The following is a 25,696-nucleotide window of genomic DNA, read 5'->3' on the forward strand; positions in this document are numbered from 1 at the left end:
CATTGTAGGCTATATACTGTGACAACCCCAACACTTGCCTGCTTCCCTTGCAAATCAAAGTTTTCCGACAATTTTTCTTACCTTCTTTCTTAGCTGTTGATGTTACTGAGCTAGAAGTTTAACTTGTTCTGAACATCTCGCGCTGCCGATGCCCAATGTCATTTCTGAGTCAAATCACTCCATCATCTCTTTGAAATTCCTTATTCCACGAGTGGTAGGCTACAATGACTGGCTGTTTTAAAATATAACTAATAGCCTAACGAAACAAAATAACCCAGGCAGTTTCATCTTCGAGACGTTAAGGCTTCTTCCAATACTGACAGCTGACTCATAGCTTGCAGGTTTGTGGCGCTTTAAGGAGACGCGACATTTGAGGGATCGTCACTTAATTTAAACCTTTTTTGCTTCCGTTAGTGTGTGTGTGTGTGTGTGATAGAGACAGAGAGGACTCAGTAAAACATCGGAAAACACCGTGTCTCGTAAGCCTTAAGCACAATGAAATATGCCATTACAGTCGCGACAAACTTCTTGGCATTGTGGTGCGCCCAAAACGCAAGCTAAAAACGTAGCCATCCTAATGTAACCAAAATATACCTCTGCTGATATGCCTAACCTTCGTTCTATTTAGAATTTGTCTCAGCACTATGCAGGAATAAAATAGCATCAACAGTGTCAGGATTCAGGCGAGAGCGCCTGGCTTCTATAACGCGCCCTGCTGCACTGAAGGAGCGCTCACTCGCAGCACTTGTTGCTGGAAGGCATATCATTTGTTTTGCAAGGTGCTGTAGTCGTGGGAACGACTGGCCTTGTTTCTCCCAAAAGGAAAGTAGATTTTCCTCTGCTGATCCCGCGTCTATATGGAAGTTTGTAGAGAGAATGCGGGGGAGTAAAATGCTCCACTGCCGAAGTAGATTACATGTCTTTAACTTCGGGGTTAATTCCCTTTCCTTTACGTCTACTGCTGGCTAGTAAATACATACAGACAGCCGGAAAGGTTGAAATAATGAAATAATGAAATAATGAAATAGCTACACAATACACACGCTATGTTTTAATAAAACCCACGTTACTCACATAGGCCTACTGGTTAACACTGTTTGTTACAGCACATAAACGTTTGTCGCTACATCCAAACTGCGTCACCGTTGTCCCTCCCTGTATCTGCTCCAGCCGCACCATTTTACTTGCAATGTGAATAATTTAATTTAAATATGCTTATTGCCATTTGTTGCACCTTAATCATTTTCTACAAACATGATATGCTATGTATGGTGTAGTAGACTGAGACTCTATTCACTACTGCACAAAAACTAGACACGTTTGCAAAACTAGACGTTTGCAATGAAGTAGGTAAAACAACTTTCGCCAATATCTCCGTAAGGGAGATGGGTTGTGTGCTCAAATTTCCTGGGATCAAAGAAGACGTTAGTATTCATGTGCAAACTAAAAATCACGTCTCAGGATTGCTGCGCATGCAAGTTATTTCGGGTGTCTCAACTGTAACTAATAGCCTACCACTGTCATATAATTATGAGTTCAGTAAAAGACGGAGCAAACACGGTTTTCTACCGTTGTTGAAACACATCCACGCGCAGACTCGTTTTCTTTCCATCTGAGAGTGGTTATTCAAAGAAAATAGTAAGAACTATATGCTGATAGAAAGAAGGGAACTTTAAGCCACTACACTGCCTGTGCACGATGCGGATCCACGTTGATGTTGTTAGTAAACAAACCAGGTGGGAGCACATCTCCGTGGTCTTTGCGCATGCCCGAGGCAATGTAAACGGATCACATTTTGCACATGTAAACACGTAACGACAAGAGCCGTTTCCCTTGAAAATGTTCACACCTACACGCGAATACGATACGATAAACTGATCTGATCACATTGGCACATGTATAAGGGCCTACTGGCTCTCTATCACCATTTTCAATTACGCCCAATCATTAAAAAACACCTTTTTAAAACCATTCAGTGCGTTTACACAACCAAAGTCAGGAAATAGAGAGAGAGAGAGAAAGAGAGAGAGAGAGAACAATTCGAATTAAACATAAACATAAATCCGTTTAGAATGTAGTGTAATGTTCCTGACAGTGCGAGCATCAGAGAGTACAGAACAATGTAGAACAGTAAAGCCCATGGGGAAGCCCCCGCTCAGGCTGGCTGCTTTTGGCTGCTGCCTCCCTGACTCCCTGATTGCCTGGGACTCTGAATAACCCCCCCACTCACACTCACTAACCCCCCACTCACACTTCCTGCCATTAGCACAGTGCCGAGTGATTCACGAGGGCTTATATTAAAGGAGAGAAACATGGCGGATGAGGAGAGGGATTTGTTTTGGCTGTGGTGAAAACTGCTGCTCTTCCCAGCCCAGCTGACCACAGGGGCTGTTAAAGAGGTCTGCATTAGTGGCAGATAGCGCCAGGTCTTGCAGATTGATAATGGGTGTCATAACTCTTGGCTTTAGGACAGGTCTGGCAGAATGAGGACCAGCTGATACAGGCCATAGTAGTCTGAGGCTTAAATGCAAAGGACTGGGAAAGATTTGCGAGTAAATTGCTGTTTGGTTTGGGTATAGGATAACGCAATTTCGACGTGGCGGAACATAATGCAAATTATACATCAGTCAGAAGCTAGCTTTTGTCAGTGCCAGCTGTTCTGTTGTTGATGTTTAAATGGCATGTTTTTTTGTTGCTGTTTTATCCTCAGTTTTATACAAAAACTATGTAGTGCCACTTTCAGCAAGTTAAGTGTGGCATACAAGGGTGGTGAAAGCTTTGCTATGTGTATAATTAGAGACTGTTAATTTCCAGAATGCAGAATATGTAAGCAAGAATGTGAATGTTTGATTGTGCAGTGGTGTCCGAATTTAGAATGTAGTTAATGTTCCCCTTTTGTGTCTCATATTAGTGTGCATTGCTTCTCTAGAAATTGAGGCATATTGTGTGAGATAAATTCAGTCATCAACTACAACACCCAAGTCCTGTGCAGTTTTTGTTGGGATCCACAAAAAAGTTAACACTTTTTGGGATAGCCGAATCGGCTGGGAATACCAGCAGCTGGCTTTTTAAGGTTCTTTGTGCTCCTTTTCAGTTTTTCCCTCACTGTGCTTTATAGTGTTTTTTTTAGTCGTTATGTTCTGCCCTCTCTCACTGTTATCTTAACAAGAGCTGAAAGTGAGGCATGGTTATCGTGTTCCCTCACTGACAGTTTTACGGCATATTTATTCACTGTCAGTGCTATTAAATCAGCCCGCATCAGCTTGACTGCTGCGCGGTTTGGCTCCCTTTAGAACTAATGTGAATTTTACTGTCTGATCGTCTACACAGCAGCAGCTTATATATGGGCTTATATATGGGTGGTGTGGTGCAGGTGTGCTGTCAGGGTGATAATGATCACTAGAGCTCAGGGACCCATTCATTTAGAGCATTTAAAGCCTTCTGTGAGGCAGCAGCAACAGAAGCAGCTACAGCAGCACTGACACAACTTTAGGTCAAACCACACAAACCCTCTGACAGTGACTTAATTATAGGGGTGGGGAGACGGGGCAATGGGTTGGAAGGGCAATTAAAGAGGTGGTGACCTGACAATACAATAGTAACCCTGGAGGATGAGGGGGTTACTTTAGAAGATGGCAATGGCAGTGTGTATGCGTGCGTGCATGTGTGTGTGCGTGCGTGCGTGCGTGTGTGTGTGTGTGTGTGTGTGCGCTCAGCAGGAGGGAGGAGTTCAGTTAGTTGGGGATCACAGGGCGGAGGGACAGGGCTGCACCCCAGCGCTGGGTGACAGACATGGATGCCTTATGGAGCCTGACCACAATCAACACCATAAGAAACACACACAGCCAGACATGCACAAAAACACCACCCAGAGTTTGGAATGCACACTCTCTCACAGGCACGCATTGCTGAAAGTCTGGTGCCTGTGACTTTTGACCCTGGTCAAGGTTCATGTTTCAGGAGTCACAGCCAGGGATCAGGAACAAGACCAGACTGAGAGTGCGGAGGAGTCGCCCCTCAAACAGAGAAAACCAGGGCTAGTCTAAGATTCCCTAACATGGTTATACTGTACTCACTACATTATGTGAGCAGTGTTGAATAGACAATATCCTGAGTATCAAGATACTTGATCATAGAGTATCAAGTATCAGGGTTGGAGAGTAACTAGTTACATGTAACAGAATTAAGTAAATAAATTACAAAATAAAGGCAATTGTAATCTGTTTCAGTTACTGAGAAATATGTGATTTAATTACACTTCCTAATAAAAATGTTTTGCAAAGGGGTTACATCATTATTAAATATATTCTTTATCAATCATAATAAGTTACATCAAATAGTTACACAATTTTGTATTAGGGTAACTAGTAATCTGTAACTGTTAACATTTCAAAAGTCACCTTCCCACCCCTGCCTAGGACAGATAGATGGGTCCTATATGCAGTTGACCTTTGGCTCTGTTGATATACAGTATTGAGCTTAGGTGTCAGCCATTTATGTTGAATTGACATGTCCTTGATGGTAGGTTAATCTCAAGCACCTCTGCCTGATGTAGATTAGGTGTTTACTGTTTGCTCAGTAGATTCTCTGTTTAAGGAAGAACAGGGAGGAAAACAAGGTAACAGCAATTTGCCAATTATTCTCCACGTTGGCCTCCCCAGTTTATGACTAGTCTGGTCCGCAATAACATAGAACCTATTCTTTGATGACGATTTTATTAATTTAGTGGCATTCTGTCCCCTGAAAGAAATCACTGTCTGTGAATAAGCGCTGACATACTTCTAGAGGAGCAAGAGCTGGACTATAAATGGCCGCCTAATGATATTACAAAGATCTGTGCCGCTGATTTAGCCAGTGCGGTGGAACTGACCTTAAATGATCTCGCTGTTTAGCATTCTGAGACATTCCACAACTTTGAAGCAAGCTGTCAAATCATAATTTTATCAAATGATCAGACTCTCATTATTCCATTAAATCTTACTCGACACATTCCATTAGGTGTTCCGTTAGTTTTTTGTCATTCAAAGGCAAGTCAGGAATATTCAAATTCATTTTTTTTTGTTTTTCTATTTCAAGTTGTTTTTAACTTGACAACAACACCCGGCAGCAGTTAGTTGGTAAACATCTTAACAGTGCTGTGTGTGTTGTGACTGTAAATTCACCCGCCTCAGGACAGCATCTGCGCAGACACGGTGGCGGGTGTGCTATATTCATTAGCAACCCTGTGTTTGCTTGGCTGCACTTACTTGCTAGAGACTCGTTGTGGTTCTCCTCATCAGAGTCGGCGAACACCTCAGCGAGCTCCTGGTCAGACATGTCTGTGAGCTCGGTTAGGTCCAGGAGGTCAAAGTGCACCTCCAGCGAGGACACACTGCTGAGTGGCTCTGTGGAGCAGAGAGAAGCGGTCAGGGGTGGCCAACATTACACTTAAATGGTCATCAGGGATAAAGATTGGGCACTTATGCTTTAATATAGATTGACTAACTTACCTATACTATTTCAGCAGTATGCAGTATGGTACTAGAATATGAGAAGCGGTTTTAGTGTTTCGTCCTGATTTGGTCACGATGGAAGCTGGAGATGGAAACTTGATGCTGGATCATGACTTAAAAAGGTAACAGTATTTTGTGGAGCAGTTTCTCCTGTGGGAAAGCTGAGCCACCATCCTTTTTAGAAAATGTATTATTGTAATCGCCTGATTATGTCAAGCAATACACAACATTTTGAAGGGTATGTAAATGAAGTTGGGACTACTTTTTCCTGCTGTAAAGTATGATTGCTGGGCAAAAATAACTTGGCTTACCCACCTCTCCTCTACCTTTTTTAACATACTGAGAGCAACATTTTTACACAGTCAATTCAACATCAAACATGGCAGTGTCATAATTTTATTTGTATTTGCTCCAATTCTATTTCCAGGATTTATTTGAAGCCTTGGGTCCCTGCTGTGTTCGAAGAATACAGAAAGGCAAGCAGAGCTGGGAGGTGGAGTGTTTTTGCGTGTGTGTGTGCCGTGTGTGTGTCTGTGTGTGCCTGTGTGTGCCGTGTGTGTGTGTGTGTGTGCCGCATGTGTGTGTGTGCCGTGTGTGTGTGTTCCGTGTGTGTTTGTGTGCTGTGTGTGTGTGTGTGTGTGTGTGTGTGTGTGTGTGTGTGTGTGTGTGTGTGTGTGTGTGTGTGTGTGTGTGTGTGTGTGTGTGTGTGTGAGTGTGTGTGTGTGTGTGTGTCTGGGAGCGCAGTGGGAGAGATGTCAGGTCTGACTTGTCTAGCCCCCCAGCGAGTTTCTCAGGCAGACAATGGAGGCTGAGCTGAGCTGAATACCACACTCGCCCAAATCTCTCCCATGGCCGCAGGCAGTGGGTCTTTAACCCAGAAATGGGGTTAGCAGGGCATCTGGAACTGCCAGCGAGTCAGTAAATGAGTGAGCTAGTGATGTCTTCAAACCGTAGCTTTTTAAGTGTAGCTGTGCTAACTGTACTGCTTCATTTTTATATGCATGCAGGGTACACCAGACTGCAAGGTGATTCATTAGTATTGCTGTATGGCCCACTTGGTGAGCTACAGAATGTTCTAGACATATTATACCCAAGACTGCGGAGTAGTCAAAAGCAAACACACCTTCTGGTAATGCCACTGAGTAATGATGATTTTTGAGAAAAAACACACTAGGGTGATAGGTATTACTCACAGTGTTATCTATGAGCTAAATGGCTTGGAGTGAGAGACTGAAATCACTGGAGGTTCTTCTTCTGTTTTTAAACCACAACTTCGTTATCAAACTGTCTTCTCTTTTAGTGCATATTCTTATCTCTCCACATCCCACGTCCCCCCCGTTGCTAATATGAGAGTGCTTTGAAGACACCCAGTCTGCTTCTTCTGCTTCTGCATTAGTAAAGAAGGGAGACGGGCAGGCAGACAGACGGGTGGTGGGCTGGTGCCTTTTGAAGTCCCCCTAATGAGCTGTCTCCACCCGGGGGGAATTAGAGAGGAGGAGGAGGATGAACGCTTTTGCTCACCTTTCCTTTCGCTAATGTGCCCCACCATTACTATGGTGACAACCCCTCCCTTTATCTTCCAGTTAAGCTCTGCCTTCCCTCTTGCAACGCACACACACAGACACACACAAACACACACACACACACACACACACACACACACACACACACACACACACACACACGCACTTACACACACACACACACAGAAATCCACCTCAGGCGCAGTGGTCATTCCAGGCTCTGATGAAGGTCAGGAAGCCTAATTAGCAAGCAATGCATTGCTCTTTTGGCTGCTTTGGTGATTAGCTATTAATTATGATGATGAGGATGTGAAAGCTTTTTGGCTCTGTGTTGAAGGCTGGCTGGTTTTCCTTACAGCCTCTTGCAGCCTCCAGTGGCCTCTTGCATGGTCCAGTTCATTCATCAGCCCAACTATCAATAGCATTTTCTCATGCACAAAGGCACGAACTGGTAGCTTACTCAGTCGTGGGATGCAGTGATGCAAAGGTAAAACAAGTATACAGCAGTCACCACCACTTCTGACACTTGTCATCTTAACTCTACCCGCATAGAATGTTGGACGCCAGTACCTCAAACATAGCACTGAACTAAAAGGCCATGGCAAATAACAATGTACCTTACATGTATTAGTGATGGAAGTACAATTTTCATCATATTAACATAGAAAGTTACTCTTAGTTTCTGACATGGCCCCTAACTTCAATGAGTGACAAGTGTAGCCAGCTGCAGCGACAATATGCATTTTAACTTTGATGCAGTTCTACTTTGAAATGGTTCTGGCTCAAACCCTAAGGGAGCAGGTTATCTGCCTTCACTCTTTATCTGAATGATGAGCCATTTCTATGAAAACTGAGGGTTTACTGTCTCTCTTGTTTTTATTTCAGAAGTAAATCTCATGGAGCACTCCCTATACTACACGTGCACATCCTTGTGATGACTGAGTCGGCCGCTCCTTCTATTGTTTCCGATTCGAGCCCCAGTAGTCTCCACTCCCCAGCAGCTGAAAAGGGAGGAAGATCAGTATGCCCTGAGCGAGGGACCTCCTCTGGGAGACAGGAGAATGGCCGCCCACAGCACTGGCTCCGTCTCTGAGGCTCAAGCTGACCGTGAGGGTGGGTGGTAAGGAGAGACAGTGGAAGAGAGAAGGGGGGTGGGGCGGGGGCGATACCAGGTGTGAGAGCCAGATATTTAAAATGTGGGCAGAAATCTCTGCGGTAAGGGATCAAGACCAAATCTACCAATGTGCCTCCTTTTGGAGTCTGTCTACATACCCCTCCCTCCTTTGTTTATCGTTTGACCCTTCTTCCACCTCTCCTTTTCCCTCCACACTGCTCTTTGAATTATTGATCAGTAACACATTTTCCCTCGCAGCTATATCTGTGAGTTATGGAGAGGGACCGCGACTGCCTTAAAAAAAAACGGGGAAATGTAAACCAAAGTGGACCGGAAAAACGTACCTTCATCGGTCACTCTAAAACCCTGTTTCCACAGCGGTAAATATTGCCCTATAAGGAGCTTTGTAAAGTTAATAACAGCTTCCATAGCGCAGCCACTAGCACCTGCTTCTCTAGCAGTCCTCCCTTATGGCAACGACTGGCACAGAAAGCCATGGCTGGGGGGGGGGGGGGGGGGGGGTAGATGGTGAGTGTGGTGAGCCTAGCTGGAGGGGAGGCAAGGATAATGAGAAGGACAAAGAAATGGAGAAGGAGGATGCAGCTTGTTGAATTAACATGGCTGCCACACAATTATTTTGGAAGCACTGGCTTCAGTTCTGAGTTGCTATGGGTTGTTTCACTGGCAAGTACTGTCAAGAAACAAGCATTAGCCTGGCTTCATCATTACTTACTTTAGAAAGACAGTAATAAGCCAATAATAAGCCAAATGGAGTTGCGGAATAGAAAGCCTACTGACTCTAAATAATAGAGCGGCCATTCAAAGGTCAAAACTATGACTGTGTGTGTGTGTTTGTGCCTATGGAGAGAGAGAGCAAAATCCAGGATGCAGGGCCTCGTTATGGGCCATACCGTAGTATAATGTAACACTGTGCTTTTGCAAACCAAAAGAACAAATTCAATAAAGCTAGTTAAGAATAACTGCCTGCATGTTAGATTACATTTTCTGGGGCACAAGAGCCAGAGGGTACCCCAGGCTCATGGGACCCACTGTGGTTCAAGAGACGAATATCAAATGGAGCAGGAATAAATGTGCACTGTCATCTTGCATTCTTTAAAAGAGAACAGTTTTGTGCTTATGAACCTGAAAGAAATGAATTGGAATGCTAACATCTCTCTCTGCTTTCCTCTCACAGTAGCATCACTTGGAGGCCTATTCCTGTGCCGAGCGGGGTCTTAGCATTGAGCTTCGTGCTTTGGCGATGAACACAGGATCTGCCTCTTATCTTTTGAATGTGTGTTCTGAAGCCCTGGTGGATAATGGCTGCCTTGTGTGTTATGTGTTTTTGGTCTCAGCATCATCACAGGGACAAGAGAGGACTTCTGCTGATGGACACAATCACGCTTTTGAGCCCCCTGAGCCGGGTGGCCGAGAGAGAGAGAGAGAGAGAGAGAGAGAGAGAGAGAGAGAGAGAGAGAGAGAGAGAGAGAGAGAGAGAGATTGATAGAGAGAGAGAGAGATAGAGATTGATAGAGAGAGAGAGAGATAGATTGATAGAGAGAGAGAGAGAGAGAGACTGTCTGTCCTGCAGGGCATTTGGGTGCACCCTGTTTTGCTCCAAGAATGACTCACACCTCAGGCGAGGGACCAAACTTTCTCTAATTTGGTGTAAGAACAGTGCATCCCTGCCATGACAAAATACGTGCCAGATACACCATGTCACGGGTAAGACAAATGTTTTTTTCAGTCGAAATGGGAAGTGAAGATAAACTTGACTGCCAGAGGCCGACTAGGATACATCATGATACCTTGACATGGACAAGTTTATGTCTGGAGTTGAGTGAGTGTGTCCTTTAGGACCAGTAAATAATAAGGACAATATATTATTATTTCTTCCCCTTTACATGTGGTTATATACTGTAGTTCTAGGTGTGTGCGTTTGTGTTTTCTAGTCTGCATTTGCCATGCCAGTATTTCACCCGACACTGCCAAGCATAAAACAACAACGTGTCTACGTCCATTAATTAATCTTACAAAAAACACAAAGAACATGGCTGAGTTATAAAACGTTCTGCGTCCTGTGGGCTGTGGGACATTTCCATTCCAACAACCATGACTCAGCCTTAATAGATCACCCCCCATCTTCCCCACCAGCCCAGATTTCTGGGTCTACTCACGTCTTCTCTCGGTGACATGCAGAAGGCTTGAGTTGTGCCCGAGGAGGCATCCCTCCTCCTCCACCGCGGGATGCTGGGATGGCTCTTTGGTCAGGTCCCCTGAGCTAGAAGGCTTCAGCAGTTTCTGGATGTCTTTGTTGGGCTCTGTCAAGCAAAGGCATGTCAACGATCAATTCCACTGTGATTTCCTTTTCACTATCACTGTCACAAATCTGACAGGCTCCATCTCTAGGCCAAAATGAGCAACGCTACGCCTTATGGCAACTGTCTGCTACAGTCGGAAAGAGGAAAAGTTGCAAGAAGTTCTGAGGTAATGTGGGGTCCATCTTAAATTTAAAACCTGAACTAATTCATAATGTGTTTCCTCCCTCACACTGTTATCAATCTTCCACACATTTACCATGCAAGCATCTGTGTGGGTATAAAGTCATTCTACAGTTGTCTGTCTGCCATGTGCCATGCCAGAAAGCAAGCAAAGCTTGAAAGTTAACTTCTTACTGAACAGTGCCAACGGACAGATGAATCAAACACTTTTGTAAAAGAGACTTATATCAGCAGGTTAGATTCATACAAATATGCACAAAGATCTGAATGATTCTTCTATTTTTTCTTCAGTTAACTCACATGCATGCATGCACAAACAGACACACCCACAACAATTAGCTAGTCCAAAAGTGGTGATGTTACAGGCTGCTCAAATGACCAGTCAAAAGCAGAAAAAAGCTGTTAGGATTTCAGACATCTGGTCGAGTTATTGTTATTGCACTTGATAGCTGTTGAGGTGCTACTATAAGAGAATGTCATGCCCAGGGCATTCCTAAGTCAGGTGTTGGCTATGGCTATCTGTGTTCATGTTGAGTTAATGTTCTTGAACCACAGGGTAGTCCTAAGAATAGAATTGTACGTTCACTTCATTTTGCTACCACATTAGAAAACTGTCTTAAGACATTCAGTTTTGAAAAATTATATAGTTTGTAGCAAATTCTCAAATAGGTAGTGTTCTGAACACTGCTTATTGCTCAGTAGACTACTAATAAACTGCTCATTGCCTTCTCAGAGGTTATATTTAACTATTTCATACTCTTTGTAAATGATGAAAAGGACAGATGGACACAATTTCAATGAGCTTTAAATGCTCAAAATGAAGAATGATATATTAATATTTCTGGATCCCAGCACCACGTATCCCTCAAAATCCCCAGAACATATCAAATTAGAATGTCTCGATTGTCTCTGAACTTCAACTCAGACGTTCAAAGAAGTGTTTTGTATGAGTTTGGGGAGAATCATTTTAGGATGGCAATAGATTGAGGTGACCCGGAAGTGGCTGGATGTGGCTGGATGCTGTTTATCCGGTCAGAATTGGCATTCAGTTAAGAGAAATGGAGAACGGCTGGTTCAGCTATTGCATAGAGCCATACTTTAGAGATGAACACAGCTGCATGTGACACTGCTCATGCCTGGTTTATGGCTGTGATCAATAACACGGAGGACCTCTGAAAACCCAAACTAAAGTGTTTCCTGCCTCTCCTCTCGTGCCCTCATCAAGATCCCACACTTTTCACTATGAAAACATGAACACTCAAAGAACAGACACATTTGTAGAGACAGATACAGAAACAGTTAGTCTTCCCAAAGCTTTCAGACATGAAGGTACTCTGTCTCTGCCAGTGGTGTTGCAGCAATGAGCTGTACATCACAAGAACCAACCAGTGCCCAGTTTACTGCCACCCAGCCCAAACATCCTTCATTTACTCCCAGCTCACCTGAGTATACTTGCTCATTCTATCACTGTTCTTCTCTGCATGGCAATAGCCAAAGCGTGGAGACAGATATAGCAGGTTTTAACATTACTAAAAATATTGTATTAAATTCTGTCGGACATTCCAAATTAATACTGAGTCTGGCCTGATTTAACAGTGAATCTTATTTAAAAGTACAAAGAATGTAGTGCGGGCGCAAAAGAGTTTTCATGCACAGAGGGTGCACAGATCACTGGGTAAGTATTGATTTGTTTATGGAGCTGTAATCAAAGCAGACGAAGGAGCGAGGCAAGTCCTCTAATTTACAGAGCAATCATGGATGACTGTACACTGGAGAGAGTTTATCCACCAAGGTACTTCACCCGTTTGTTGCAGTCTTTAAGCAAACAGCTTTGTTCAACGTTAGTATACATCTTGAATTTTTCATTCAAATCATTACATCGTAAGATACAGCGACTGATGTTCTTTGATCATAGAAGATGATGGCGTGTATCAGTGTGATCATGTGATGGCATGTATCAGTGACGAGGAGCAGCACAACTGCTTAAAGTCAAAGTCAAGGGATCGAGCCTCAAGCTCAGCGGTTCATTTCTGCAGGAGCACTCTCAGTCGATGCCTCCCCACTGGGTAAGGCCTCAGCCGAGACCCTCCTACCCTCCTAACACCTGTCTGCCTATTCTTAAATGACCATCATGGTCAGCCTCGGACCCCAAGCTCAGGCTCCATTTGGCCCTGCTTGGCCTCCTTGTTAGAAGTTAGTGTGTATGGTCCGCCTCCTGAACAGTGGCATTCTAAAGTGATGCCAGCGGGTTGAGACTGGCACACAGAGTTTAACCATCCCCAAAGTATGTCTATGGTGTGCCCCCTAAACAGTGGCATTCTGAAGGAATGCCAGCAGATTGTGACTGGCACGCACAGAGTTTAAACATCCCTAAAGTGTGTATACGGTCCGCCTCCTGAACAGTGGCATTCTGAAGGGATGCCAGAGGGTTGTGACTGGCACACACAGAGTTTAAATATCCCTAAAGTGTGTATACGGTCCGCCTCCTGAACAGTGGCATTCTGAAGTGATGTCAGCGGTAGAGGGTTGTGACTGGCACGCACTGAGTTTATCTTTCAAAGACTCGCCTTTCAAGCCACTACTGCCATAGTTCTCAGAATCAGCAATATTGGGCTCCAGCCATCTCTGTAATTGTGTTTACAACAGTGCCTTGCTCAAACTGAACATCTCTGCTCAATAAAATCAATCTTAGCCTCACGGGCCCGGAGCAACAGCAATTTGTAGTTAGCACTTTTGTTGGCTTAATGACCTGCTTTAGATAGAGGTGGTGAAGGGTCTTTTGCCTGGAAATCATCATTTTGAAAGACAGCACTTCATTATTCAAAGCGTGAAGCAAAGGAGTGATATCCCCTTTTCTCTTGCAACATAGAAACACTGTTAGCTCACCCTTACACACATGTGCCACTCTTAATCTCCCTTCCCAGGCTTACCACTGCCTATAGAAGTTCCACAGAAAGGTATTGTTCAGGCCATACAACAGTCAAACCGTATTCAAAAGCACATTTCTTTTCATAAATGGTCACATTTGTTAAATATTATTTCACCATTTTTTGAAACCACAAAAATAAAAGCAGCTGACAGTTTGATGTGAAGAAAGTGCCGGTGCTTACCTGGGCTTCCCGCCCCTCCCTGTGCCTCCATCCAGCCGAGCAGAGAGCGCCGAACTGCTCACTAGAGCAGCTTCATGAGAGTGGGGAAAAGAACACAGACGGAGAGAAAGAGAGAGAGAGGGAGAGGGAGTGGACGAGCGAGACAAGGGTGTGAGAGTGTGTGTACGTGATCAACGCCCCCTCCTTTTTACCGTGTGCGTCCTCACAACTGCTCCTGTTTCTTTTGTTTTATGGGAGGGTTATTTCTCTCTCCCTCACTGGTAATCTGTTCTCTGCCTCACTGCTTGATGGTTGTGATGCCCTTAGTCCTTCATGCAATCAGCCTGGGGATGCACTGCACACCGTTTCCTCACTGTCTGACTAAAAAAGTGAGTGAGCACGGGATAAGTCAGAGAGAGAGAGAGAGAGAGTGAGAGAGAGAGAGAGAGAGAGAGAGTGAAAGAGAGAGAGAGGGAAAGAGAGGAGGGACAGAGGGCGACATCGCACTACATATGCCAGGTCTACTTTGCTTGGTAAGCAGTGCATTGTAAATGAGCTTGGCCAATGCAGAATACAGAGAGATCTAGAGAGAGAGAGAGATAGACAGAGAGAGAGAGCACGCGGAGCCCACTGGCAGAGTGCCCAGATCAGATGGAGTGAGGGGGATGGTGGGAGTGGTGATACTGGGCCATTGGGTGGGGAGAAGGCACGGAGGAGGGAGTGGACTGAAGTGACAGGATTTATTATTGTATGTGTCCTGCCTTTTAATAAAGACATAGACATCTGCACAGCACTAGGTCCACTGGTCCATTTAGTGCTCATGGTGTCAGAAGAGAGACACCAACTGTCTGCCTGTTTTCAATGCATTCCACAATGACCTCATAATACTCTGTGCTATGATAAGGTCTATATCACAAGACATAAAAGACTAACTGTGAAATATACAGTGGAGTGAATAAAGTAGCTGCCCATTAAATGCCCTAAGAGAGGTTCAAATACCATTCAGTTGCTTACTCAGGAGAAGAGCAGAGCAAAAGCGAAGTAGCGAAACACAATTTGGCAGATACTGCCCTCTAGTGGAATAACCCATCTATAAGGGCACACTTACTGAAACATATAGGCCTACTTTAAATACAGTTAGTCAATTTCAGTGACAGTGCAAATCCTTCGGTTTCACACACTTTTTATTGGGGTTTTTTCCTTTCTTCAATCAAGAGTGTGGTTGAGAGCATTAATGATTCATTACACATTCAGACTTTTCAGACTCCTGCTCCAAACTGTTTCTCTGCAGTTAGATAAACTGTTGCTTCAGTCTGAGCCCTTCTCCTCGCACTCAGGCACTGAAACTCCTGCTCATAGATTTCTGCTCTCTCTCTCAGATTGTTATTAAATGATCAATACTCACCAACCAATAGAATGTCAGGTATGACATTGACTAATGAAATTGTCACTGCCTTGTGCCCCACACATAATCTAGCCTTAAATGTGAACCAACTAATTAACATTTGAGTAGAGTTTGAGGGGCGTAATCTCTTATTATTCCCCCTAAAATGACATTGGAACTGGCCATTTGTTGTGGGAGCCATGTTATAAATACTAAGAGACCTAGGAAGGTCATGTAGGATTTATGATATGGATGTTGCACTAAGGGGTGGAGCTTAACTTTCCTGACGAGGGGTGCAAAAGAGTCAGTGGAACCGTGGGTGTTCTATTTACCCACACACCTTCCTGTCCCTGATAGTGATCTAAACAAAACCTGTTCGTACACTGGAGTAAGTTGGCCTAACTAGGTTGTGAAACATTCATAAACATTTTCTTAGCTTAATATGTCCATCTGTTGGTGCAATTGTATTTTCTTTATTTTCTGCAAACATAATACGCTACCGCACACACAGGCTGTAGCCATAATCAAGCACAAATAGCACTGTGAGCATATGATAATAGTCATATCTATATGTATAAAACAAAGTGGAACAGATGACAAAGGGTGATATCATGAAGGAGGCTATCTGGGGCAAAGGGTTCAGATGGTAATGGTTCCGGTCTCAGTGAGACAGACAGAGTACACATCCAGGGGTATGGGTTACAGATACAAAATAATGCAACACTTGTTCATGTCTCTTGCAACAGTATAATAGCAATATTCGGTTATTCAACATAAATATCTTTACATAGACCAACTGCATTCGATGATAAGATCCACCAAATGGTTGTAAAATCAATGTTGTTTCCATATCTGAGATGCTGGTAGTAGACCAGACAAAAAAAACAAAACAATGTGAACAGCAAATGAAACCGGGAAAAGGGGAGATAGATGAATTGTCAGGCGGGAATCGAACCCGGGTCGCTGGCGTCGTGAACCAGCGAGCTACGGAGTGAGCTAATACACGGATCCAATTGCGGTTAACAGTCAAAGTACTTGCTTTATTAAACAACAAAAATCCAACGCACAGGAGACAAACGAGAAAGTTCAAACAGTTCCAAAAGCACAGAAGAAAACTCCAGAATGCAAAAAGAAGCAGCAGTTCAAAAATCCCAAAAAGGTACAAAGTTCAAAAACGGCAGTCCAATAAATCCCAAGAGAAACAAGTGGTCAAAAACAGCAGTCAAAAAATCCCAAGAGATACAGGTGGTCAAAACGGCAGTCAATAAATCCAAAGGATACAGAAAATCAGAACGGCAGAGAAAATCCACAGGCAAAAATACAATAGGTACACGAGGCAAAAAGTACGGCAGAGAAAATCCACAGGCAAAAATACAATTGGTACACGAGGCAAAAGGTACGGCAGAGAACCGCAAACCGAGAACAGAGAACAGAGAACCAATTACTCACTTGACTGGAGACTCCTAACAACGCAGAAAAGAACAAGTGAAAAAAGCCCACTACTTATGCCCAGCTTAACAAGCACCAACACAGAACAGGTGAGAACAGAAAATGAGAATCAGGTGGGCAACAGGTACAAAGAAAACAATCTCCACTAGATGGCGCCAAAGTCAAAGAATCTGTCACCGAGCGTGACATGAATATAGAATCAAATAAACACTTAAAATTAAAATAAAACAATAAAACAATAAACAAGTGCGAGAAACCCTAGGCTAAGATATTTGTCTCATATTCCAGATATGGACTAATTATGCTCTCTATCTGTGCCATGTCATAAGAATTATCTAGTCAAAATAACTCTGGATACATGCCTTTTCCCTGGTTGATCAATGATTTGCTGCATTATTTGCCTGTACCTTAAGCTTGTTAAAAGTACAACGTTGTACCCTTGCTGTCAGCTTTTTTTTTTAACAGATTAAAAAAAAACAAAGGTCCGCAATTATCACCTTAAGATCCATGTCCCTCATGTACTTTACTGACAACTGTACCTTTGAGGAGAGAAATGATTCCTCTATTTCTCTGTGTGTGTGTGTGGACCGACCCAACGCCTGTACTTGGTGTGTGTGTGCTGACTGGTGTATACAGTACACTCTGCTGTCAACCTACCTGTGTATCAACCTCCAGCCTGATCCTCTTCTGGTGAGTCTGCTTCTTCACATCGCTGACACACCGCTCAGCTGCCAGGTCAACCAATCACCATCTATTTCTCCTCTCAGTGAGTTGACTTATATACTGCTACCTAGCTGTCCATCCTCTACCTGCCAACCCAACAGGTCTACAGTATCCTACTCACCTGCTGTTTCCTGATCCAGTTCTATGCTCACCAGCATCTTCAGATTCCTCAAGTCCAAAAGGCCAAACATCAACATCACAGAACAATCAGGCCAAAAAGATGGATTATGCCCCCAGGTTCTAGAAATACAGGAATTACAGACTCTGTGGATCACCTTCAGGACCCCAGTGGATCAGGCATAAGGGATCCCAGTCCAGATAGTCTTCGATAGTCCACCTGGTTTACTCAAATCCAGTTTTGGGAACAGATCCAACTTGCCTCTGGCCCTCAGTTGTTTAACCTCGCTGCTAGCATGTGGCCTGCCAGCCACCAACCTACTTTTCAACTGGCTAGCATGGGTTCTGCCAGCCACCAACCTGCTTTCAACTGGCTACCATGGGGTCTGGCCAAGCCAACATCCCATGTCCACATCCCAAGAATCCAACTGGCAGGTGTGTCACTGCTTCTGAGTCTGTTCCAGTTTCTTCCTGTGTTGACTGCACCAGCTGGCAACCAGCCTGTTCACGAGTTTGTTCCTGAGTTGGCTGAAGTCCAGCCTGTTTCAGGGTCAACCAATGTCTAGCCTTCAGTTTGCCCTCCTCGAAGGTCCCTCCTCCGCAGCCAGCCACCTGGCCTCCTGAAGGGTTCCACCATTGCCGCCCACCACCTGAAGGGGTGTCATCTTTCCTTCTTCGCCACCGGCCATCTGAGGGGTTCTACCTTTGCCGCTGGCCTCACAGTCATCCTAGAGGGGAATTCTGTCCTCCCGACTGCCCTCTAGAACCCTGGCTTTCTGGCAAGACTATCTTCGGAAGCTGAATGTAAGTTTTGCATTTGGTACAGCGTTTCAACATAAGACATTATTCTGTTGTCCTTAAGCTGTGTGGCGCCACTGACTTACAAACTCATCAGCAGATCTGTTTATTCGTGGAAGGTAAACATAGTGAAGTGCCCTTTTGTGAAGTGGGTCGGTGCTATTTCAAATTTCAGCATTTTCCATGAAAAAGAAAAGGTTTTTAAAGTATGCTGACACCACCCTGTTTAGTTCTTCCCACAATCGTTCAATTCTATGAACCCAACATCTGAAGGAGTTGCAAATCCGAATTAGAAGATCATTCCTCTCCACCAGCCACCACCAAGCTTAGGTATGAGAAAACATACCAACATGTCCAACCATAAAACTCCCTCTGTTTGCCCCTCAATATTAGAAAAAATACCAACATGTCCAACCATAAAACTTCCTGTCTGCCACTCAAATCTTAATCATGAAATTTGCAATATCAATGTTCTCACTACCAGCAGCAGTCGTGGCTCATGAAACACAAATCTTTATATGTATATATACAGTGCACTCCACAAATATTGGCACCTCTAGTAAATATGAGCTAAACAGGCTATAACAAAATACTGTATGTCTTTGCTGTTAAACCTCTTGGTTTTTCCCTCAAAATATTCACAAAAAAACTGTTGACATTAAATAAATATTTTCCCCCAAAACATGTGTGCCACAAGTATTGGCACCCCTAGAAAAATCTTTAATTAAAATCTAACCGAAGTATATTTCCAGTCATATTTTACATTTTTAAGTTCAACTGTTTGATAAGGTACTCTTATGAGGTCAACCATGACTTCCAGTTCCACTGGCATACAAATATGAGGTGACACAGGCCAAATTCCATTAGTCATTCATCACTATGGGAAAGACACAAATAACACAGTGACGATGTGAGACGAAAAGTGGTTGAGCTGCACAAATCTAGAAATGGACACAAGAAAAACAGTTGAAAATACCCATTTCCACTATCATGAAAATAATTAAGAAGTTTGAAGCGACAGGAGATGTTAAAGATCAGCCTGGAAGAGGGCGTGTCTGTACATTGACCCCACGCACCGTGAGGGGGATGGTTCTACTGGCAAAATAATCTCCAAAGATTACAGCTGGAGAATTGTAGAGGTTAGTTGAGTCTTGGGGTCAGAAAGTCTCCAAAACTACAGACGCCACCTACATCACCACAAGTTGTTTTGGAGGGTTGCCAGAAAAAGCCTCTGCTGTCAATCAACATCAAACTAAAGCGCCCACAGTTTGCCAAATGTAAGTCAGACTTTCAATGGGACCGAGTTATATGGTCAGATGAGACCAAAATAAAGCTTTTTTTTTTTCATCAAACACCAAAGGTGGGTTTGGTGTAGACAGAAAGATATCCATATAGAAAAGCACCCCATACCCAATGTGAAGTATGGTGGCGGAGCTTTGATGTTGTGGGGCTGTTTTTCTTCCAAAGGCCTTGGCCATCTTGTTAGGATACATGGTATGATGGACTCCATCAAATACCAGCAGATATTAAACACCCCCCTCCAGTAAGCCTTAGAATGGGCCGTGGTTGGACCTTCCAGCAAGACAATGATCCTAGGCACACCTCAAAATCATCACAAAAATGGTTCACCGACCACAGAATAAAGGTTTTGACATGGCCATCACAGCCCCTTGACCTAAACCCCATAGAAAATATGTGGGATAAGCTGTAGCCAAGTCTACAAACGTTGACCTCAGATTCTGAAGGATCTGAAGAGATACTGCATGTAGGAATGGTCTTAGATCCCGTGCCATGTGTTCACTAACCTCATCACGCATTATAGGAGAAGACTCAGAGCTATTATCTTGGTAAATGGAGGCTGCACAAAACATTACATTAAGGGGTGCCATTAATTGTGGCACACATGTTTTGAGGGAAAATATTTATTTAATGTCAATGGTTTTTTTTTCTTTTAATAATTTTACTTCAATGAAAAGTTAAGATTTTTGTGTATATTTCGAGTGAAAGACTGAGAGGATAAACAGCAAAGACATGTTTTTTTATAGCCTGTTTAGCTTATATTCACTAGGGGTGCCAATATTTGTGGAGGGCACTGTATAGAGAAGACGAACTTAGAAGAACCTGCAGTCCGCTTTTTCAATCCTTATGGTCTTTTACAAACCTCAGCCAGGCAAAGTACAACGTTGTCCCGGAAGAAAAACTTGCTTCCTTTTGCTCTGACAATGTTCCCCAACTCTGAGAAGTGTTTTTTCCAGCAGGGCAATGCTCCATGCCACACAGCCAGGCCAGTAAAGGTGTGGATGGAGTACCACCAGATCAGGACCCTGTCATGGCCAGCCCAATTTCGAGACCTGAATCCCATAAAAAACCTCTGAAATGTGATCAAGAGGAAGATGGATGGTCACAAGCCATGAAAAGAAGCCGAGCTGCTTGAATTCTTGCGCCAGGAGTAGCATAAAGTCACCCAACGGCAATGTGAAAGACTGGTGGAGAGCATGCCAAGACACATGAAAGTTGTGATTTTAAATCAAGGTTATTCCACCAAATATTGATTTCTGAACTCTTCCTAAGTGTAAGCATTAGTATTGTGTAGTTTAAAAATGAATATGAGCTTGTTTTCTTTGCATTATTCGAGATCTGAAGACACTGCATCAATTTAGCTATTTTGACCAATTGTCATTTTTCTGCAAATAAATGATCTAAATGACAATATTTTTATTTGAAATTTGGTAGGAATGTTGCCAGTAGGTTATAGAATAAAACTAAAATGTACATTTTACTTTAACACATACCAATAAATAGTAAAACCAGAGAAACTGATAATTTTGAAGTGGTCTCTTAATTTTTTCCGCGGCTGTGTATATAGTATGTGTGTGTGACTTTATTGATGCATACATGAACTTATGTACTTACACGTCACAAATTTTCTTCCATAATATTACTGATGGGTCGAACTCTCATTTTATATAATTTGCTGTTACCGAGTTCTGTGTAGTACCAGACTGTCTGTTGTTTAACCAAGAGCTGAGGCCTATGCTTTCCTCCTTCGTCTGAGGCGTTATCTTGCGGTGCCTGCTGAGAATTTGCAGAATTTGCAGAAACTAGAGCAGAGCGCTGAAGCATCATGCATGCTGCAGGCTTAAGTTTTTTTTAGTTGTCAACAAAATGTAGAACTAAGAAAGGCCCACAAACCTTGTGCAAATGTCCTTTAGATGAAATGTTGAAAATATGTTTAATAGAATGGCTGAGTATCTTAATGTTTCAGTTGTTACATATATTACATACACGTTTCCATTATTGTCAATCAGTCACATCCTAAAACCTCTATGACCCTGCACAGTGGTGTAGTCCAGGGTATACGCAGGTATACAGAGTATACCCACTTATTTTTCAATCAGCATTGCGTATACCCACTTCTCAAAACAGGGCGTTTACCCTGTGCTGTATGGACTGCTAAAAAAATTGCATAATAAAGAGTTTACCCACTTCTCCAGGGACCAACACTGGCCTTCCACCACTGACTTGTGACAAAACAGTGTACAGATTAGAATATTTAATATGGAACTGTAATATATATATATATATATATATTTAAAGTGGTTGTTTCCCTTTTGAAGCGTGGGAGAAAACATTCTGATAGAGGCTTCTCTGTGGTCTCTAAGTGAGGCCATACCACCCTCTGTTCAACACAACAGGATGTAAGGTTGAGCACGCTCACACACAGACACACACACATAATGCTGGTATGACTGTAGAGAGCGTGTTATCAGGTGTAGGAGTTCATGAGGTAGAACTTTCCCCTTCACGGATGAACTGTGAGTGTAAGAACACAATATTTTAGACTTCACGGTAATCACTAGACAACCAAATTGCATTTATTCTACTCTATTATCTTGTAGTATGTGAAAGGATTTAATGGACATATAACAATGGCACCAATACAACATAACAATGACATTCAAATATAAATGTGTTCACTGTATTCAAAAAGAAAAGTACAATGTAATTTCGGCCATTTTTAACAAAAAAATCTTTCCATTAATAAACTTTTTTGTTTCAAGCAATATAAACAAAGGATCTTACAGGGGAGAACAGTAAAATAACACGAAACATCATGAACATGATAACAACAAAATAAAATGCCAAAGTGTACAAATACAATATTGTGTGCCAGATCAATACAGTAATATCCCAAAAGATGATTTTTTTAATAGTTTTGTTTTAATATTCCTTGTTTAATTAGCCTGATTATATCAAATATCTGAACAAGTAGAACAGCAGTTACAATTAAAATTATCACAAGAACAACGATGTTTATGCAATAAGCAGTAGATCCATAACTTCTGGCTCCCAGATAGTCCCCAGCCATTTTCCTGTCCCGTGACTATAAGACAACATCATTATTGCACAACTCACATATTGTTAAAATCACACACACATTCCCTCTTAGTTTACCTCAGCCATTGATAAACTACTATAATTTAAAATGCTTTACAGACATCAAGAGCTAGAAAATAATGTAATTAAGAGTACAAAAAAAATAGTTGAGAAAAAATTACATTAAGATTTTAACATGTGGAATTTCAGTAACACAAATATTCTGCAGAATCTCACTCCTAGACTTCCAGTAGTTTCACAGGACATCAATATCAAATGACAGTATCACAACATAATCTCAAATCTGTCATAAACTCACCTTTATGGAGTAGCAGAAGGCAAAGAACCCCAAGCAGAATGGATTACAGAAGATGAGACTGAGCACAGACCATATGATATAGTCCTTTGGCATGGGGGGTTCCACATAAACAATTTGGCTCTGCGGCATGTGTGTCATGACTTGCATCGGCACATGGTCTTGGTTTGGTGGCATATAGTCCGTTGGATAGTTTGATGGCATATAGTCCATTGGGTAGTTTGGTGGTACATGATGTGCCATGCTAGCTTTTTTTTTGAGAGCTGGTAGGGAGGAAAGCAATGGTTTTCAGCCAGAAAGTTGAATGTGGTTCATCAAAAGCAACAGCACAGTAGTATCACAAGCAGCCCTCACAGGAAACCACGTGGGGTCTTATAATGCTTCCCCCTCTGTATCGGAAAGGAAATAAAAAAAAGGAAGTGACTTAACACCGAGCTTGGGTTATTTTTGTATTCTTGCCTGTATCTGTGCACACCACTTGTCATACACAATCCTGTTCAGTTATCTTACGAATTTCTCAAGAGTATACAGAGTTTTAAAATAAATAGATACAAAAGTGAAGTCTGCTCTACTATAAGTAAATTATTCCTGCTCTTTATGTTATGACTTTTTCCAATTCAAGTTATACAGCCATAGCTTTCGAGGGTGTGAGAAAAAGCGTAACACAAGAGATACATACATTTGAAGCTTTCACCATGTGCGCAACTTGTTCACTGCTGCCATGTTGCCCATCTCAAGATACAAAGCATTTGCATGGTATCAAAGTATAAGTTCATCATCATCTCAACAGAAACTAATATAATATTGTATGCGTGTCTCTATGTGAACTGAAATTGAACAGGTAGCTTGAATTTCCTGCAGGGACGTCTCCCTGTCACCCCCTGCAGCTGGTATCTGGGTTAGATGTTCTTTCCCTAGCCTTTTCCCCTATTAATTTACCTTTTTATTAGTTCATCATGTTAACTTCACTTTGATACAATATTTTGAAAAAGTAGGGGTAACCATAGGGCTTGGGGTGTGTTGTAGATAAGCGGACATTGGCACAATACTTATACATAAAGTGCCAGATGAGCAGACCTTTGTGCTAACAAGAGGTTTTCGCCCACGTGCCACTGTTTCCTGATGCCATTTTCAGGTTGACGTTCATAGACATTTCTTGTAACATTTTACCAAGAATTTCTTTAACATTTGTAATACGTCAATTCCTATAGCCACTGGCTCAACGACGGTGATGAGGATGTCATAAGGATGTTATTTATAGCAGTAGTGAATTTTATGCCCTCAATTCATTGGTCTGATTGAAAATCCCCTTTCATACTGAGATGGAGTGGATTTGCAGAGCAGTCAGAGGATGAGACATAAACTGTATGTTCAAAAGGTTGCCGCTACTGTATATATCTTGTCGAGAGTGAGGTTCTAACTGCGTGGAATCACACTTCAACTGTACACACGTCTCAGAACTCATAGAGGAGATGCTGTTTGGTTTCATTTGGATGGGCTGCATTAGTGTGATATTGATGAGTTCAGTTTCATTGGTTCAACTGTTTCTGGTTTCAACTGTCGTTACAAAGGTTTAGACGTGACTGTGGTTTCAGAGTAGAAATGCAGCGATTAAGATCTAGAAATGATAGACTTGAAAGAAAGCATTTTGTTAGGTATTTATGCTTTGCCATATTTTTTTTAGTTTTGACAGTAGTCTGAATTTACTTACCAAGAGTTTCAAGAATGTTTTGAATTCTTGATGAATAGTGACGTTTTAGTGAATAAATACAATTGGAATGAGTATTATTAGTAAGATGACTGTAAAATTGTACCATCTTCAATAGATCCCGTTGGTGCATAAAGCTGCAATAGAACTACTAATCTATTTAGTACTTTAGGTAATTTCCTTCAATACAGACCCTAGTTTAATTGTTGAGAAAAATGATAGCCCAATGTTCAGTGTGTTCTGGAAACACACAACTGTCAGTGATAGCTAAAAGATTCTCAATCTGTAATTTCATGGACAATTCAAATGTTATGGCTTTTACAAATCTTTCACATCTAGTTTACTTTATGCAGCCTCTTGACCATTTCAGGGATGTACATTGTTTGGATTGGCAGCAGCAGTTGTGGTTTTAATCATCTCCTTGAGACAAGGCTATCACAACAGCTCTCCTATGGGCCTAGCCGTGTGCACCTAACTTGATCTGAAATTAGTAACACTGCTATCTCCAAACTCTCCATCATAGACACTGCCCACCAAATACAATGTCAGCCAACTTGACATTCATACAACTTCTCATAGAATGGTTGAAAGGCTTCGGCCTCATTCTTGAACATTTTCTTAAGTGTCTTCTTAAATATTTTCTTACGGTCTTCAAAAGACCAACCTTAGAAAAGATCTCCGCGGGATTCATGAACACCTGGAAATGTGTTTTTAAACCACCAAACTGTGTACTGATCTAAGTTAAGAACGAATCCCAGATGAGAAAACGTTCATGAATGCCAGAATTGTCCCGGAAACTTTGTAAGTAGAGTTTGTAAGTAGAGAAATGTCCTCTTTACATGCTCTTAACAAGAAAGAGGCCCCTTGTTTTTAGCATGTGGCTGAGCTAATCTTCCATTTGGCATAAGGAATGATGAGAGATTGAAGGAAACCGTATTAATACGTCCAATGTAAGCTTAATGTAAGGTTCAGGTTCAGATAATATGTGACCATCTATCGCTAAAGTGACACAAATTTGAAAGAATCACTTAGTTCTGCCCCATCCTTTCTTCATTCAAGTTGTTCTGTTCTTCTTTACATAGTTGAATTTGGAAATAAGAAAAGT

The 25,696-nt window shown here is 42.4% G+C and overlaps 1 protein-coding gene across 1 annotated transcript in view; it reads right to left on the minus strand.

Annotated features, from left to right (window-relative positions):
* LOC308369127 (dysbindin domain-containing protein 1-like) overlaps nt 1-13,771 on the minus strand; it is a gene marked incomplete at its 5' end in the record, with an annotated part of 17,510 nt that extends 3,739 nt beyond the window's left edge. Inside the window, 3 exons of the mRNA XM_080843469.1 lie at nt 5,247-5,384; nt 10,307-10,450; nt 13,741-13,771. Of these exons, the coding sequence (XP_080699595.1) occupies nt 5,247-5,384; nt 10,307-10,450; nt 13,741-13,771 (313 nt within the window). The remainder of the gene's footprint in view (nt 1-5,246; nt 5,385-10,306; nt 10,451-13,740) is intronic.
* Nucleotides 13,772-25,696: the final 11,925 nt, after the last annotated feature.

This window comes from Sprattus sprattus (assembly GCF_963457725.1).
Source record: "Sprattus sprattus genome assembly, chromosome: 8".
In the NCBI taxonomy this organism is placed as follows: domain Eukaryota; kingdom Metazoa; phylum Chordata; class Actinopteri; order Clupeiformes; family Clupeidae; genus Sprattus; species Sprattus sprattus.